The sequence below is a fragment of the Aythya marila genome (genome assembly GCF_965140915.1).
Source record: "Aythya marila genome assembly, chromosome: 27".
NCBI classification, from domain to species: Eukaryota; Metazoa; Chordata; class Aves; order Anseriformes; family Anatidae; genus Aythya; species Aythya marila.
This window is the reverse complement of record NC_139068.1, coordinates 2,511,516-2,529,102: the sequence shown is the minus strand read 5'-3', so window position 1 is coordinate 2,529,102 and position 17,587 is coordinate 2,511,516. Positions and strand designations below refer to the sequence as shown.

General features: G+C 38.5%; 1 protein-coding gene across 1 annotated transcript in view; it reads right to left on the bottom strand.

Moving 5' to 3' along the window:
• Positions 1–1,047: 1,047 nt before the first annotated feature.
• Positions 1,048–17,587, bottom strand: part of LMNB2 (lamin B2) — a 29,271-nt gene continuing 12,731 nt past the window's right edge. The window contains exons 3-12 of the mRNA XM_082780076.1: positions 15,837–15,993; positions 15,084–15,209; positions 13,615–13,785; positions 11,090–11,215; positions 10,654–10,874; positions 9,735–10,026; positions 9,142–9,249; positions 8,161–8,280; positions 6,661–6,762; positions 1,048–6,347 (exon numbers count right to left, since the gene is read on the bottom strand). Of these exons, the coding sequence (XP_082636202.1) occupies positions 6,306–6,347; positions 6,661–6,762; positions 8,161–8,280; positions 9,142–9,249; positions 9,735–10,026; positions 10,654–10,874; positions 11,090–11,215; positions 13,615–13,785; positions 15,084–15,209; positions 15,837–15,993 (1,465 nt within the window). The 3' untranslated portion in view covers positions 1,048–6,305. The remainder of the gene's footprint in view (positions 6,348–6,660; positions 6,763–8,160; positions 8,281–9,141; positions 9,250–9,734; positions 10,027–10,653; positions 10,875–11,089; positions 11,216–13,614; positions 13,786–15,083; positions 15,210–15,836; positions 15,994–17,587) is intronic.

The following is a 17,587-nucleotide window of genomic DNA, read 5'->3' as shown; positions in this document are numbered from 1 at the left end:
AGAGAGCAGCTCCCCAGTGAACCTTCTCGTTATGGGATTGAGCCGTGTTCCCTCTAGCTTAGATACCTGGCTCAGCAAAGCGGCTCATGCCCTGAGCACCCGCACAATGGGACAGCCTCCAGAACGCTGTAGGAGGTCATAGAATCAAATGGAAGATGGTAACACATTTTGTAGCTTTTTTTCAGGTAGATGTGACACATAAAGGATGTTGCTGTTGCCCTCTGAGCACTACAGGAGAGCTAAAGCCAAAACTGGTCTCATCTTCAGTAGCTAGACAGCAATCAGAGTACTGCAAAACCACATCATGCCTTTGCGGGTCCATCCACTTAAAAAAAGATGCACCACAGTTCCTGCACCTCAGCATTCCAAGCAGCTAATGCTGAAGGTAGGGTGGTTACCCAGCGTAGAAGTTTATGAGTACAGACAGGTGAAAAGAAGTGGATGGTGAACCCAGAAGACTGCATTCTGTTTACCTTCTGTTTATCCAAAATCCAGGTATTCCTTTTTCAAATGTGAGAAAATGGGATGGTTTAGGCATAGCCAGAAAAGCAAAATAGTTAATTGGAAGGTGAGGTAAGTTGATGATGCGCATAGGTAATCACAGCAATAATTCAGCCCATTTCTCAGTTCCTAAGTCTCTCAGAATCTGCTTTTTACTCTTGAGTCAGGAACATCTTTGCTAAATGGAAACAACCCCTGCACCGGAAGGGCTCCAGAAGGACAGTGGGATGATGAGAGAGGGAATGGAAGTTGATTTGTTCCTGATACTCAAGTTCTTCCTGCTGCTTGAGTTAGAAGCAGTGCCACTGATCAGTAAGGACAGCAGTTTCCCCACAGCACTGCCTCCGTAAAATTTAAAGGAAAGGGCTTATTTGTTTCTGGACACACCACTTCATTCAACCAATTTTTTTTTTTATTTTTTTTTTTTTAAAAGGAGCACAGAAAATTCACTGTCCCATCTCACTACACACAGGAAGGGCTCCTGGGATAAAGCATCTCCAGCAGCCCAGGTTACCTCAGCATTGGTTTAAATGAAAGACAAACAAATAAAATGCAAAACATTTATTTGAGTGTGTTGTACAAAAAGTTTCCAGTCATAAAATGTATATTACAAATCATTGAAAAAGACAAGACATTTGGCATGCATATTCTAAAAAGAAAAAAAAACACTTTGAAATGGTAAAGTCTAGATCATTATGTAGTTTTCATGAGCTCCATGTAACATTTTCATCCTTTTGCTTATATTTCAATTTGTAACCTTTCTCACAAGTCATTTTAAAAATCTGAATCTCCCAAAAATTAGTTTTCAGCAGCTGACTGAAGATGGTCAGTTAAACTGGCCAATGACCAGAGCTAAATAAAGTCTGTGCTAAAAAAAATAAAAATTAAATTAAAATCACAATTCAAGTCACAAGGCATCACTGTTATGAAAATAGAGTTCAACCCAGAAGGTACTGTTGTGCCCAAATGTAAAGCATTTTTGCTTAACCTTGTTTAAAACAGCTTATTGCTTGTACTTTTAGTGTAATGATGATCTGGGTAGCTGGAATAGAGTAACATCCACCTTATGGACAGAATTGTCACTTCATTAAAAGCTAACGAGACAATTTAGAAGTTCAATAAGACACTTTTTTTCCTGAACTCTAAGTCAATTCACTGCTAGTGCTATTTTAAACAGAGTCTTTCAACATTAAGCAACCTTTTCACACTCTAGACCTTAGCATTTCAAGAAAGGCATTATGCTTACAAATAATAATTGTATGTAAATATGGTCTTGTATAAAAACAAAAACACTTAAATTATTTTAAAGTGGTTTAAAGCTAAGCACGTTGAAGGGCAAATAAAAATTCTGTTTCCCAGGCCATTTTAAATGTTTGACAAATGAAAATTTCTAATTTATCTTGACATTCAGCTAAAACAATACTTTCAAAAATGCAATCACTATCTCACCTTCCACTCACTGGTTTACAACAAGGCTTTGTCTCCTGGTTATGTAGGATGTGGGGTTTGGACCCAACAGTGGCAATAAAATCCAGTATCAAATATGGATTTGCCTTCGTTTAGAGATAAGACTTCCAAAACAAGATACAGAAAGAAGAGACTGAGTAGCTTAATAGTGAGGAAATACTAGAAGTGGCTACACGACATAAAAAACACAGATCATGGATGTTTGCATACAGCATCAAAATCTTCTTGGTACACACGAAAGAAAAATATTCTCAAATGTTCTGGTGTGTAGAGAGGATTTCTATGAGCCTCTTCTAACCAACCCTGCTCAGGTTGCAGTTAAAAGGCCTTCCTACAGGATGAGCATTAACAAGAAGGAAAAAGGGTGTATAAAAAAATAGTAAGATCCCTGAACTGAACTTGAGGTGTCCTGTTGCTCAAGGATAAACACACACAAAGAAGTGAATCTCCTTTCACAGTAAGGTCTGCTTCGCACTGCAATATGATTTTTGTGACTAACGCAAGCTGCAGACAAACTCGTCTGGCTTTTACATTACAGTCCATGGGAAGCAGGTGTTTATTTTCTTCCTGAGACTTTTGGCTCCTGCTACAAACACAAACAATGCCAGCTAACTCCCACCTAATGGCAAAACAGTGCTGAAGACAAGTGATCAATACATCAGTGTAAACTACTGTTTTTGTCAGGGCAAATCCAGAGTCCTAAACTAGCCTAAGAACACAGACTGTGAAATAAAGGTGTGCAGCAACAAAGCAATCATAGCCACTCTATTACATGGAATAAGTCACTGCAATACAATGGCTTAAGTAACAAATATAGAAGTGTGGTGAAAGAAGTGTCATGAAACAGAGGCTCTATGTAATTGTATCTCACTCCGCAGGACTCCACGTTACCCATGGTTTCGCAGACAGCTGGATTTGTTCAAACAACCATTTTTACATAGTACAAACTTACAAGTAGGTATACATTTACGAGTATTTTATGTGATTCTCTGTGCTCTACACAATGAAAAGATCAGCTTAACTCTCTTCCTGTAGTTACGCTGTTCTTATTCCTTCCCCTTCACCCTGGTGCAAATTATTCAGGAATAATTTTTATTATTTCATCCAGAATAAAATTGTTTGCTTGTTCTTCTGGAAGGAGAGCATCCAGATGGGCAGTTACACTCAAATACCTACTCTGACATAAGCTATATTGGTTAACTTCTCTAATCAGAGAAGCCTTAAAATCATTTTTCCTGATAAGTCGAATATCTTATATATCAAATACCTTCAAAGCTCTACACTTGGTATCAGACAATGGAGTAGAAGCGTCGACTGTCATCTAAATTCCTCAAGAGTGGTGAGTGGCTTACCTACAGGATCAAATAGGAAAGGGGACACTGCTTTTTATTTGAACAAAAAAGCTTCCTTTAAAGAGAGAAGCTAAAGAATCAATGCTTTTTGCTTTGGTAAAGCCAAAAAAATAATCTCCTAGTAAGGAGCACCAACTTTAGACTGATAGTACAAAAAGTGAAAGTAGTTATACTGAAGCTCAGTATCAAAAGCAAGAGGAAAGGATAGTGTCTAAAGAAAACAGACACAAAAAGAAAACAAGAAGTGGAATACAGTAGTTTTTCTGTGTCTTTTAGTTTACAGCTTGGAATTATTTCTTGAATTCTAAGTAGCCATTTAGAAAGCACTGTGGTGATGGAATCATACATTTAGACTGCTGTATTAAGCTTCTCCCACAGTATCAATCATTGTTGTCTATGAACACCTATAAATGCCTAAACTTAAGGAAAAAAGGAAGTGTTTCTAAAGTTACAAGAACAGCTTCAAATCTAAGGACAAATTCTGCAGACTGTTACTGAAGGGCACAGTGCTCACCACAAAACACCTGCAAGCACTGATCCTTAAGGCTACAAGAAGACACATTTCCCATACAGTAGCTGTTAAAAAAAAAAAAATATGGCTCAGGTAGCAAGAGGTTCTTCCTCATTCAAGCTGCCTTTCTAGCCCATTCTTTACAAAAAAAAAAAATCACAGAAAAAACGCAAATGAACTGCACATTCATTGCTTAGTATTTAAGATCACAGAACAATCTTATATTTACAGGACAATCTTAAAGGAAAATAAGAAATCTGAAAACTGGCCAATGTAAAAAAATAAATATAGATCTTAAGAAAAGATGCAAAAAAACCCTCAAACACTATGGAAGGATATTATAGAAGCTGTGGGTCAGACAGGGAAATAACGTCCAGTGGTTGGAAGGTGCATTGCAAAAATATTTTTACACTGATTGCATTCATTTGTGTAACAGCAATTTAGAAAAGGTAATTGGTAACAGTATGTCTGAGAAACATAATTTCGTTAGATATGTTTTAGAGAGAGAAAGAAAGACATGACCTACTACATATTTAACCTTCTACGCAAGCAGAGTGGGAAAATTACATTAGAAAAATGGCCAACAATGTCAATAAATTGATCCCATTAGCCCAAACAGCCAAATCTTCCTACTGCTTTTTTGTAACGTATCTTTTGATAACAAGCTTAATTCTAACTTTGCATTAGTTTAACGTCAGTAATTCAATTATCCCACCCAAAGAGAGAAAAGCAGCATCTTGAATTTATTTTTAGATGGCAAAATATATCCATAGAAGTCACTTCTGTTCCCACCCTGCTTGCATTGCAAAGCCTTCAGTCAGAGCCACTAAACTGACTTTCTAGGTTATATCTGTCAGTCATAACATTGTTCAGAGAACATACATCCAAAAGCCACCGAAAACATTCAAACCTTGTAGTCTGTTTGATGAGTCTAAACTATTTGAATGACAAGATCAGAGTTCAAGAGTGCGGGTAAAAACAGGATTCTATGCTGTCATCAAATGGTATCCAAACTACTATTGGGAAAAAAAATATTTGCTTGTACAGTAGCCAATACGTTCTTTGGAACAGTTGATTACTTTTCCTAGTGCTTAAAGATGCACTGCTATCTGAATATTAACCTTAGGGGAGTCAGTTACCTCCACAAAAATGCAGCATAGGAAACCTGAAGCTAAAGGGACATGGTCAGAGACAAAATGCATCACACTGAAATAAAAATCATCTGCTACTAATACAAAGCATTCTTTATATAAAAAGGATTATTTACTTCACTCACTGTTACTTTGAGGATCTGAATACTGCAAAGCAATACTTATGTCCAAACCAACAGCAGTTCCTTTTAACTTTAAAAAATGTCATTAAACTATTTCTGTGCTATTTTGCAAATAGTGCTTAATATATCTGACAATGCCCCTCGGAATATATGACAAGTATGAACAAACTGCATCTAGGTTTGACTAAAAAACTCAACATTTACACAGGATAACCTTTAAAACTCCAAATATTTATCATTGCCAAAAGTAAAAATATTTTCAACATTAAAATCTTAAGTCATTCTTTTCAATGCGGAATATGTCAAAATGATTAAATCATGATGCTTAACATCATAAATACTGTACATCACAACTTGCATTCACAATTTAACAAGATCTCATTTGCAACAATGTCAAAATCCCTGGAAAACACAACAATTAGAACTCTGGTTTTGACACTTCCATACATTAAGATGGTGTCTATCTCAGGAAAGCAGAAGCCATCACTCTCCATCTTCCAAAGTAATGATATGGAGCTATGGTGTTGACAAGATTCATCTGTTTGTACTAGGCTGTCAAATCCTGGAGCAGGACAAAATGCCATGGTCCTGAGCCAAGACAAACAGAAAATGCAACTACCCTTTGTTACTTCCACTGGTGGAGTAGCATTTCTAATGAACGCGGTGTACAATTTTCTTAAGCTGGGCACTGCTGAGGACACCAGCAACTTACTACCATTTCTTAAAGGACAAACTATCACGAATCAATCCTGAGGCCCTGCATTTGAACATGTTTTCTTAAAATTCCCTCTTTTTTTTTTTTAAATATAAGTTATCCTGGTTATATATGCACCGACTATAGATTTACCATACACTCAAGGAGTCTTGTCCCATTTTAAGTAAAAAAAAAAAAAAAATCTTTTCTGCTGCAGGTTTGTACATAAGACTTTAAACTCTGTATGGGGAAAAAAATATTTCAGTACAGTGATTCAACCAGAGGGAGAAATAAAGAAATCTATTAAAAATTCTGGCAGTTTTGTTCAGTAAAGGTTTTTTTTTTTTGATTTTTTTTTATAAAAATGTACCAAGGAGTAAACTTCAAAGAAATCAGATGATACGTATAAAAATAGTTTTCAGTGGCTCTGGAAGGAAAAAAATAGCAAAAATAAAAGGAAATAAATGGAAAAAATAGCAAATAATAGTTTCTTTTTTTCTTCTTTCTTCACATCACTGCGCATCCTCTAGAGGTTGTTCTGGGATCCCCCTAAAATAAGAAAGACAGTGTTAAATTCAACTACACGACAGTGTTAAACTTCACTACATCCTTACTAGCTCTTGATATGAGCTTGACTCAAGTAGCAGTTCCTGGAGGAATTGCTCACACTGTATTCTCTCTGCACACTGTAGTGATGCTGCAGAGCTGCAAGCTGTTCTGATATTGCCCTCTGCAAGCATCTGTTGGAAAAATGGACCAGAAACTCAGAACTAGTGAAAACTTGAAGGGACCACCACAATCTCATTGCTGTTTAATCTAACCAACCAGGCACAAATTAAAAACCTGGTCTGCATCTTATTACCTGTTGGTTGAAAATGTCCTCCTCTCCAAACTCTGCTTCATCCTCTTCCTCTTCATTCTCTTGCATGACTACCGACTTAGTAACAGTTCTCACTGCAACTTCCTACACAAAAGGAAACACAAGGAGATGGCCCATAGTTTTTGCTATACCATCAATATAACACCCCACTTAAAGTTTTGAGGATTCAAAGCAATTTGCTCCAGCTTCAAAGTTAGCTGTGCAACCAAATACCTGTAACACCCTGAAAAGCACGAAAACATTCCTAGTTCTAACTACCAAAAGACAAGTAATGTAATTTAGCTTCAGGAATTTTCTTTCATTCCCTAGGTATTTGAGCAGTAGCAGCCATGTTTCAGGTGGCCATTACTCAATTTTATACAAGCTCGTAGAAGACTCAGCTAGGAGCTGTCTGAGAGATATTGTAACATCAGAAACTAAAGTTTTTCATTATGATTACACAGCATTAAGAACAGTCATTATTTGTTAAGCTTTTTGTACCTATTGCATGTGAATTATCAGGACAGTCTTCCAAACCAGGCACTAAAAAGAATTTTAAAACATCAGGGAACTTCCTTTACTACTATTTTTGAACACTTTATTAGCAGTACGAAATTCTTCTGTAAACCTTGCAGCCTTGAAATTGTAGGAGCAAGTTTTTAGTTGTGGAAAAAGTTGCCCTCAACATACACTTCTAAGCAGGGATACTACAGGTAACCACAGCAGGTAAGGACATGGATTTGAAGTATTTCCAGACACTATTTTAACCACTTCTTCTATTTGAATACTAAGCCAGAGAGCTTTCTATCTATACAAATGACCCTCCCTCCTACCTTGTCCTGTGCTGCTGTTCAGGCACAAAGTGCTTCCACAGAATTGCCAGCAAGAGAGGCAGCATGAAAACTGATACAACTGAGGTCTGTTTCAGTTTCCTATTTCTATCGGACCACTGGGATAATGGCACATTTATGAATAACAGCCAAAGCACGATCTTCCCTTGCAGGAGTCTTCTGCAGGGATAGTTCGGAAAAAACAGTTGTGGGCAGATGTAGGACAACGAAGAACACAGAGAAACCAGTGCCAAATGAAAACTGATATACTTCCAACACTGAAAAAGCAACTATCTTTCCACATTATTAATGACACTGCATCCCAAAATATGGTGGGTCCTACACACTAACTTTTAATTGCCAGCAATATTTATTTTCTCTGCCTCTGACTAAAAACACAAACTTAAATGCCAAGCAAATCCACTACTAGCAGGGAGTTTTTCTAAAAATGAGAAAAAAGTAGTCTGCGGATGTAATAAGGATAACAATCACAGTTGTCTGAAGATTCCAAAATCACAAAGATACAGGTATTTAATTACTTCAGTGTTGTAACTTATACTATATTAGAAGACAATGGGGGAAATCTTTTTTGTTTGTTTTGTTTTCCCCAAAACAATTTCATCAGTTTGGGAGATAACCCAGCCCGCATTCTTATTCAACAGGCAGAGCCTACCTCTCCATCAGAGTTTACGAGGTATGTGCGGATATTGCCTCCGGTGCCCCAGCTGCCTTGATTCTTCCACACGAGAACAGAAGGGGGGCTATGAGATACACCTGCATCTGCACCCCAAATCTAGTGAGAAAGACATTCTGTAATCAGATATTTGTGTACATTTTATTTTTTAATATCCAAAAACTTCTAACTCTCCCACTTCTCTCTCCATGTTAGTTTTGTTTTGGATCTCCAGTGGTAATTTTACCCTACTTTTGCCTATGCCAGTACTTTTAGGAAGACATTCTCAGTCTGCAACAAAATTAACACTAGCCATAGTTAAGGGCAAGAGAAAATAAGTTATTCTAATATTGCAGTCATCAATTCTTTTCTGAATATAGCAGTTTCTACTACCACAGTCTCAATGACTACACTGTATGAAGCCAAGACATAAAATGCAACTTGTAATGTACCAATTTCATTTTTGGCATGCATCTAAGCAATTGATACTTAAGTAGTAATAGCTGGAATTGATCAAAGGAAAGCCATTTTTTTAATTCTGAAAGGACATCTATTGCAGACTAAATATCAAACATAAAATTACAGAAAAGCAGCTGTTCTACTATATTTAAGGCTTAGAGTATCTAGTCTTAAAGTCTACCAGTTCAAATAAATGCTCCGAAATTTTCCTATTTCATGAAGTAGAGCAAGATTAACATTCCAAACCTGGACAAAGGTGTTTGAAAAATCAGTCCTTGCCTCTCCTCCCACCCCAAATACCTTTTCATCTCTTTGTGTCACAAATAGTCTTAAATACTAAGTGTTAATATGGAAATCCAACTTGCATTTTGCCTTTCTGTAACTGAAATCCTACTCCTCTAAAGTAAAATGCAAGAAACCAGAAGTTATACCCTAAATCAGGCCAAACCAAATGTTAGATTTACAACTGCTGCAATATCAACAAAATAACATTGTTTTTGACATACTTGAAGTATAACTTACTGTTACAGTCTGCCCAGCCCTGAGGACATACTTCGGAGTAAATTTATAAGCAATTTCCTCTCCGTCTCCGATTTGTCTTTTCAGTCTCCAGTTACCCAAAGACTGATCCTAATAAGAAAAGTCAAAGTTATTTAGGGTGAGCAAAACAGAGCAAACAGGCATCAGAACTTTCCCTAGATCTTTTTCAATTACATTTATTTACATGGTTGTTAGACATCTGCATTCTAACTTGAAAATATTTTTCTATACCCAAAAATAGTGTTATTTGTAAATCCTACAAGGTCATTCAGCAACAATTTAAGAGACATTTCACAGTTCTGTTATAGCCAGCAAGGCTGTTTTCAACAAGCTAGGTACCAGCACATGTGTTTAGATATTCAGGGCACAAACTACATTCTCTTCCTGCATCAAACACTACACTCATGCTAGTGCAGTGTAATAATATTCACCTTTCAAATGCCACTGTTAATTACTGCAGGATGACACACCTTGAAAAAAGCAATTTCTCAAGTGACTTTATCTACGTGCGCTTATTAGGCTGTGCAACATTTCAATTTAGCTTCTTGTTTCCTAGGAGTTCAGCTGGCACTCACCTTCTCCGAGTTGTTCTTCAGTTGAACATATTTGCCCTCCAGGTCTATCTCATCTATGCTGATACTTCCAGTAGCTGAAGCTTGCTGGGACATTTGGAAGCTACTGCTACTACTGCTGCCACTAATACTTCCAGTGCCAATTCCACTTGTTCCACTGCCTGAAAGCTCCTCTGCTTCAATACGTTTTCTCTTGCCTCGGGAAGAGCGAATAAGTGAAGTGCTGCTACTGCTGCTGCTGGAGGTAGCCCGAGAGACTGTAACACGGGACGAGGGACTTGGAGAGAGCTTCAGCCTTAACAAAATCAAGCAAGCATTTTATTGAAATGGAAGAAAACTAAGTGAAGACTTTTTTTTTTTAGCTCATTCAGGGAACTACACACACAGTAAAATGCAAAATACACTCAGTAACCAGACTGTAATATGCCCCAAAGCTGGTAACAGCCTCACTGCGTCTTGCCAGCAGGACTTCATATAAAGGAAGAGGGAGGCTATCCAGTCCTCCCAAGTTTTCGAGTAACATGACTACATGAGGTGAAAGCGCTGGCAAGAGCAACGCAAATCACATCATCCCTCCCTCCAGTATTTCTATTACTAAACACACTATTCTTGGCCTAACAATTTAAAAACAGGAAAACATAGAAGTATAAGCACTTAAATAAAAAGAGGAGATGAATGTCAAGTACAGAATAAATTGCACCGCACTTTGAGATCATTATGAAAAATAAAACAATGTAAGGACAGGTGTTTGGACAAGAACAGCTGCAAGTGTTCCATGTAACACACTGCAGTGCAAAGCCAATGTGACTGCAGGGAACTGTGATATGGTCACTTCTGCTAAAATGTTTAAAAAAAAAAAAAAGGTAAGAAATGAAAATAACATTTGCTAGTCCTAAGATAAGCATATGGAATCTGTACTTACCTTTCCTCTTCTCCTTCCAGGAGTTTTCGGTAAGCACTGATCTCCATATCTAGTGCTAATTTCACATCAAGCAGTTCCTGGTATTCTGCAAGCTGCAGCTGCATCTGGTCCCTCATTTCTGTCATCTCCCTCTCCTTGGCATCTAGCATCTTCCTAAACTTATCCCGTTCACCAGCCATCATTTCCTCCAATTCATGAATACGATCTTCTGCTGCACTAGCCTAGCGAGACAGTATAACAGAAAACCCAGTTGGCATCCATGTGGGGTGCAATAAAAAAATAAGTTAAAATTTACCACCCTTCCAAAAAAAGATAAAACATTTATCTCCGTAAACTTCAGAAAATATGGAGGGACAGAAATTTGAATATTTGCAAACATTACAGTGCTTTATATTAAAAACAAGAGCAAAGTTGGCCCCTTTTTCCCCTTTTATACCTGTTTCTGAAGGCCGGAAAGCTGGTAGCTGAGAGATTCTATCCTCATGCGAGCCTCCTTCAACTCCTCCCGAGCCGCACCAGCAGCTTTGTCATTTTGGTCAGAGGCCAGTTTGGCATTCTCCAGCTGGAAGGCAAGTTTTATAAAAGTCAGTTGCATTGAGATAGATATCCTGAAAATACCCTTTCGGTAGGAAATGAAATACATTCAACCTTAAATAATTTTAAATGGAAATCTAGTAAGTTTATGACCAGAATTTCATAATATCAAGGAAATGTCCTAAGAGCCAAGAAAATTTGAGCCATATTCCTGTAAGATTATACTTGCAGCCTTAGAGTTTCTAAAGGCTCAGGTTCATGTTGCCACACACGATCTGCCTTCTTGCCATAAAAAAGATGCAATGGACTGGAGCAAACGTTAACAAGTTCGTGTCCTGGTCTAACAGTTTCCTGAATGCCCAGGGTGCAGGTTGAATAAAGAATTTCATTAGTGTCATGTCTCAGCTGTCCAATTGTAACTTCCTCAGTTGGAGACGGGATCCTGATGCTTACAAGCTTTCAACAGATTCTTCAGGCAGGAATTAGCCTCTGCTCTCTGCATCCACACAGCACAGAGCATTTTTCTTCTGTCCCTTTTGAATCTGCTACTGGAGAGTTATGATCATTTTCCCTACTTCTACTGAAAAATAATAAAGATTCACCTTCTCTGTGCCATTCATCCTTTTACAGACATCATCTTTCCCTTCTCTTGACTCATCTCTTTTTCCAGGTCAGGTTTCAAGTATTCTTCATGCAGGACTTATTTCATACTTTGGATAGTCTCCTGAGCTGGTCTTCTCTGTATTACTCTATGCTACCTTCTCCAAAAGGACCAAAGCTACACACAGCAAGCACTTCAGATAATGTCCTGCCATAGAGGCAAAATGATGCTTTTGATTTTTTTCTATTTTTTTTTCTAGTGGTTCTAACTAAACAATCTGGTTTTAGTTGTTAATTTCACCTAGTGAATAAGCTTCATTTCTAGTGGCCAATTTTAGTCAACTCTGACAGAGCAATAATGGAGTTCAAAGCTATTACATTAAAAGTTGCACTGAAATAGCAATAAAATCTTCCTTGGACTGTGACAAGTCAATCCAAGTATCTGGTTGTATAAAAATATGCATTCCTAGCTTCCCTGAATAACGTCAAAATAGTTAACTTATTTTATATATTATCCATGTTGTTATTGCCCTTTGAAATAGTTAATTTTTTTAGATCAATGTTCCTCAAACTGCAAATCATCAAACCAAAGATCTCAAAGGGAGTCTCAAAGTGGAGCGCGTGGGAGAACAATGTTAGGAGCACCACAATTTATCCACCACAAAAAGAATTAGAAGTGGCTACAATTATTGCTAAGTATTTTCAGTAACCAGAAGATTGACAGTTACTGTATTCTTTTGGGTAGAGTAATGAATATAAAAATATATACTTGTAGACAGCAATTGCACCAGTACCAAAGCTGCTACTCCCCTCACACCTCCAGTGCTGAATGAACTGCGACTTGCTAACTTAAATTTGTACAGGCAAACAAAACAAAATAGAATCATAGAAGTTGGAAGAGATCTTCAAGATCATCTGGTCCAACCATAATCGCCTACTACCAATGTCACCCACTAAACCACATCCCTAAGCACCACGTCCAACCTTTCCTTAAACACCCCCAGGGACGGTGACTCTACCACCTCCCTGGGCAACCCATCCCAATGCCTGACTGCTCTTTCTGAGAAGAAATGTCTCCTCATTTCTAACCTAAACCTCCCCTGGCACAACTTGAGGCCATTCCTTCTAGTCCTATCACTAGTTACCTGTGACAAGAGGCCAGCCTCTGTTTCCCCCCAACTTCCTTTAAGGTAGTGCAAACAGTTTAAGAAGTTTAAGAAGTGTTCTTCTGGATAAAATTACTCCTCACTATGCTCACACCTCCAACTTACATACTACGGTTTTCATCATCAACACCTGTTAAAAAGTCCAGTATCTTGTCTGACCCCCACCAATGAAACTACAACTGCACACAGTAATTTTCTAGAATCCAGAACTAACTTAGATCATTTAAATGTGGTAATATTTACACACATTTACTGTATCAGGGCTAGTAAAAGCAATGCAAAGGCCCCAGTAAGAGAAAAGTGACTATGCAACCTTGTAACGTTCCTCTCAATATGGCCACAACTAGATTGCAAGCTTGATCGGACAAAGGCTTGTTCTGAAATCCACCCATTCCCCGAACTCCCCAGTGACCAGAAGTTCCAAGAGTTCTCTTGGAAACTGGCCTTTCTCAGCTAATGCTATTCCTGGCTATTACCTTGGGCTATAACCTCAGTGGAAATGGATCTGCACACAAGCACAAGAGGAAACATTTGGGCAGCAGAACAAAGCTTGTTTAAAGTATAATTACTAGTCTCCTTAAAAGCACTAGGACTAATGGAAATGGTTTTATTTCCCTGACCAGAGTTCCTGGCAGACAGCGCTGTGGATAGCAGTCGTTACCTTAGCCTGGTAGGTCTGCTCCAGCTCCAATTTGTACAGTTTGACTTGCTCATCATGTTGATTTCGCAGATCCTCTAGGGCCTGAGCCATTTTGGATTCATACTCCTGCTGACGACTAGTGTCCACCTCGACCAAACGATGTTCATGCCGTTTTCTTGTCTCCCTTATCTCCTGCATAAAAAAAGATAAAAAGATTAAGCTCCTGCTGCTTGGTGGTTTTACCCCACTGTGCAGCTGAACTCCACTACAGCCACTCTCTCACTCTCCCCCTCAAAGAAAAAAGGGGAGAAAATACAATGGAAACAGCTCAAGGGTTGAGAAAAGGACAGGGAGATCGTTCAACAATTATCACAGTCAAAACAGACTCAGTACAGGGAGGTTAATGTAATGTATGGCCTATCACTAGCAGACTAGAACACTGAGAAACTAAAAGGAAACTGAAAACACATTCTGCCCACATCCACCCTCTTTTACCTCCTCCTCCCAGGCAGTGGTCAGACACATGGTCTGATTTTTTTGGGTGGACCCCCCTTTGGGGACCCAGGAGTTGGACTCAATAATCCTGGTGGGTCCCTTGTAACTTGGATATTCTGTGATTCTATACTCCAGCACCTGTCCTTAGCCACACAGCCTTGCCTAGCCCCTTAATTCAGTTTGAGCACTCACTTGATTCCATGGTAAAACATAACTCAGCCACTACATTAGCAAATATTAAACTCAACAAGAAGAACCAGAAGTATTTCCTAGTTAATCAGACCAAAATGGTTTGGTGCATGGTCAGTCAAGCATCACATCTGGCATGGGTGAGATGATGGGTGGAACATGTGGCAGCTGCTCAGAGCACTAATTAAATGAGCTCGGGCTGCTAAATAATCAAAGGTCAGAGCTGGTGTTCACAGGATGAAATAAACTGACCTGATATGTTTACTACTAGTACACAAAGGCCTTGTTTCCCTTTCTCATTCCCCCCAGTCCTCACATGTGCATTCTCACTACTTGCTTCAGAGAAGCTCTAATCCTCCTTAGAACCACTATGAGCCAGTCCAACCCACTAAACAGGCAGAAAATTTCCCCAGCAAAAAGCAGGGCAATTGTATACTGTTCTCATCAATGAATACAGGTTCCACTCAGGTCTAACAATCACTGAGGGTGGTGCAAGTAAAGGGCAGGGCCATGCAACCAGGTGTAGAGAAGGGGAATAAGACTTACCCTTTCACACAGCAAGCAGTTACATTAGCTCAACAGCCCAGGAAACAGTAATACCCTTGTCACTTGGCTCTTATGCCTATGCAACCACTGATTTATCATGCGACTCTTGCAAAACCTTTAACTCTTTTATTACTCAACCAATTCATAGCAAGAATAATATTGATTTTCCCTACGTGGACTAGCTAGTAATGGTTTATAATCAGTGTGAACAAGATCTACATACACTTCACAATATAATGAGATTACAAGGTTGATAATACCTCCTCAAACACATTCTTCCTGAAATCCAGATCCTCTTGCAAGCTCTGGCACCGATTTTCCAGGTCCACACGCATGAGTGTCTCCTTCTCCAATTGCTTCTTAGCCACAGCATGACCATCTTCAGCCTGGTAGAGAATTTGGAAGATAATTATTTGACTGGATGTCTTTTTTCCCCCATCCACAAGCCCTTTATGGTCCTCAATTGATATTTTTGGACCAATAATCCATAACAATAGATCTAATCTCAAGTTATTAATTAAAAAAACAGAAAGTGAGAATGTGTGCATGAGTACTTAGAAAAGCTTTCATGTTTATAAAGCACCCGTTTAAACCACAGGATTATTTCAGTGCAGACTGGTAATAAAACCAAGGATTATTAATTTCTCAAGCATATATTTCATGTTCTTTTTCTTGCCAGCACAGTCCCACTGGATACTTCAGCGTAAGTTTAAAATTATCCAGGATGTTACAAAGGACAACATTTAGTAACAAAAATATTTGGTAAATGTTTCTAAAGTATTTGTTTCTAAAGTATTTTTTTCACTATCAAAATTTCTAATATACCATGTTACTTTGGTTGTTTCACAAACATTTCTTAAAATTTATTTTTATATCTAAGAAGAGAAGGTAAAAATTAACCCTAAGTGAACTGAACCAGTGATGTTCTAATATAAACTAACAACAAAATTATTTATTTATTTATTTAGAAGGAACAACCTTTCTCGTGCTGAAGGAAACATTCACTGCCATACCTTAGCAAGTTGGGCACGCAAATCGGCCACCTCTGCTTCCAGAGTGCGTTTCTCATTCAGGACAGTGTTGAGTTCTGCTTCGCTTCTATGGAACAGCACTTCAAGATCCTTAATGCGACCTTGAGCCACAGACAAATCTGCATCTTTCTTTTTGTAGCTGAAACAAACAAAATTTACCTATATTTACACATGGATGCACACACACCTTGAGAATACCCTGGTTGCAATTACAGATTTGTGTTACTATACACTTATACTATGACTGTTGTGCCACTAGGTGGCTCCAACTGCAGCTAATTAAAATAATCATAAACCTGTCTTAGAACTCAGCTTGTGCCAATGTATTTTAAGTGTATTGCCTAGAAAAGATGAACACATCACTGGCAGGCAAAAAAAAAAAAGCCTACCAAAAATTCTATCTACTAGTCTTCATTGCAAAAGAACTGTCCCAAGAAGTGGGAATTCCTCTCTCATCATCTGTTTCTTCACTTACACTTGAAGCCTCATCATCTTGATAGCTTATCAAAGAACGTCGTAAAGGACAACGACACTAAAGATGGGTATTGTGAACAAAAATACCTAAATGAAATATAACTGTTCTCTGAAGCTTTTCAATCACCACCTCCTGTTGTCACGTTTATTAATGTAGTAGGAAAGCTGCAAGCAGCAAAATTAAGTGCTATAATAAAGAAATCATTCTGCCATGTTTCTACTTCCACACTGTAGTAGCTATTCCACTCTGTGGAACAAACTTAAGAAGAGCTTAATTGCATTAGGAGAATCAGGATAATATAAATATTTTATCTTAAAAAGACTGATGTTTCAAAAGCACCTGAGCACAACTTAGAACCTAGTTTCCATGGATTTTGCTTCCTCTCTGGCCCTAGCACCAGCGTGTCCCTTCTGCTGTGCTCATTTTCAGCAGAAGCACAGAGCAAGCACACTGACACCGTGGTTCCTTCCAAGTAACTTTATTGATCCTTTCACAGGATGGCATATGCATAAGCACAGATGAATTTGAAGAGCCAGGGTGAATTTAGCTTTTGTAAAGGGAAGATAAGCTTCCCAAGAAGTCAGTAAAAAAGCATTTGGAAAAGAAAGATCAACCTAAGCCAGTCTGCTTGGACTCCCAAGGTTTCAACAACACCACTTGCCAAAGATGGCCCAATTCAATATGATCTGCTCTAAGAAAAAAAAAAAAAAGGCTTGGGATACTTCTTTTTGTTCAATTATCCCAAGTACTAAAACACAGAAAAGGTTAGAACATCAGTATGCTACATGGTAAATAATAAATAAATAATTAAAATATCTGCCAGGGTATCCAAAACCCCCAAGAGATGGATCTGTACTCACACAATACTGGGGTGATAACATTTGTCACTAGCTGAAGAAGCTGCCTGAGTACATGGCAGAAAGACATCAGCATAAATGCTTGCACTGACAGACAGAACATGTTCTCTCCTAGACCATAAGCCCTGACATAAATCCTCATGTAGCAAGCAAGGGTCTTGCAGCTTCCCAAGCGTGCTGGTGTTGCGCAAGCAGACAGCCTCAGGAACAAGCCAAGAGCGGAGTAAGCCTCGGGCTCCCTCCTGTGCATGAACTGGGCCCAACACCACACCCAGCCACACCCCATGGCCTTCCTGGAGCATCCTCAACACTTCCAGGAAAGTGTTTTGCATACTAACAAACGCAGGCTTTAGCGGAGAAAGGCAGGGAGAAAGGCATCTCTTGAAGATGTTAGCTGTATC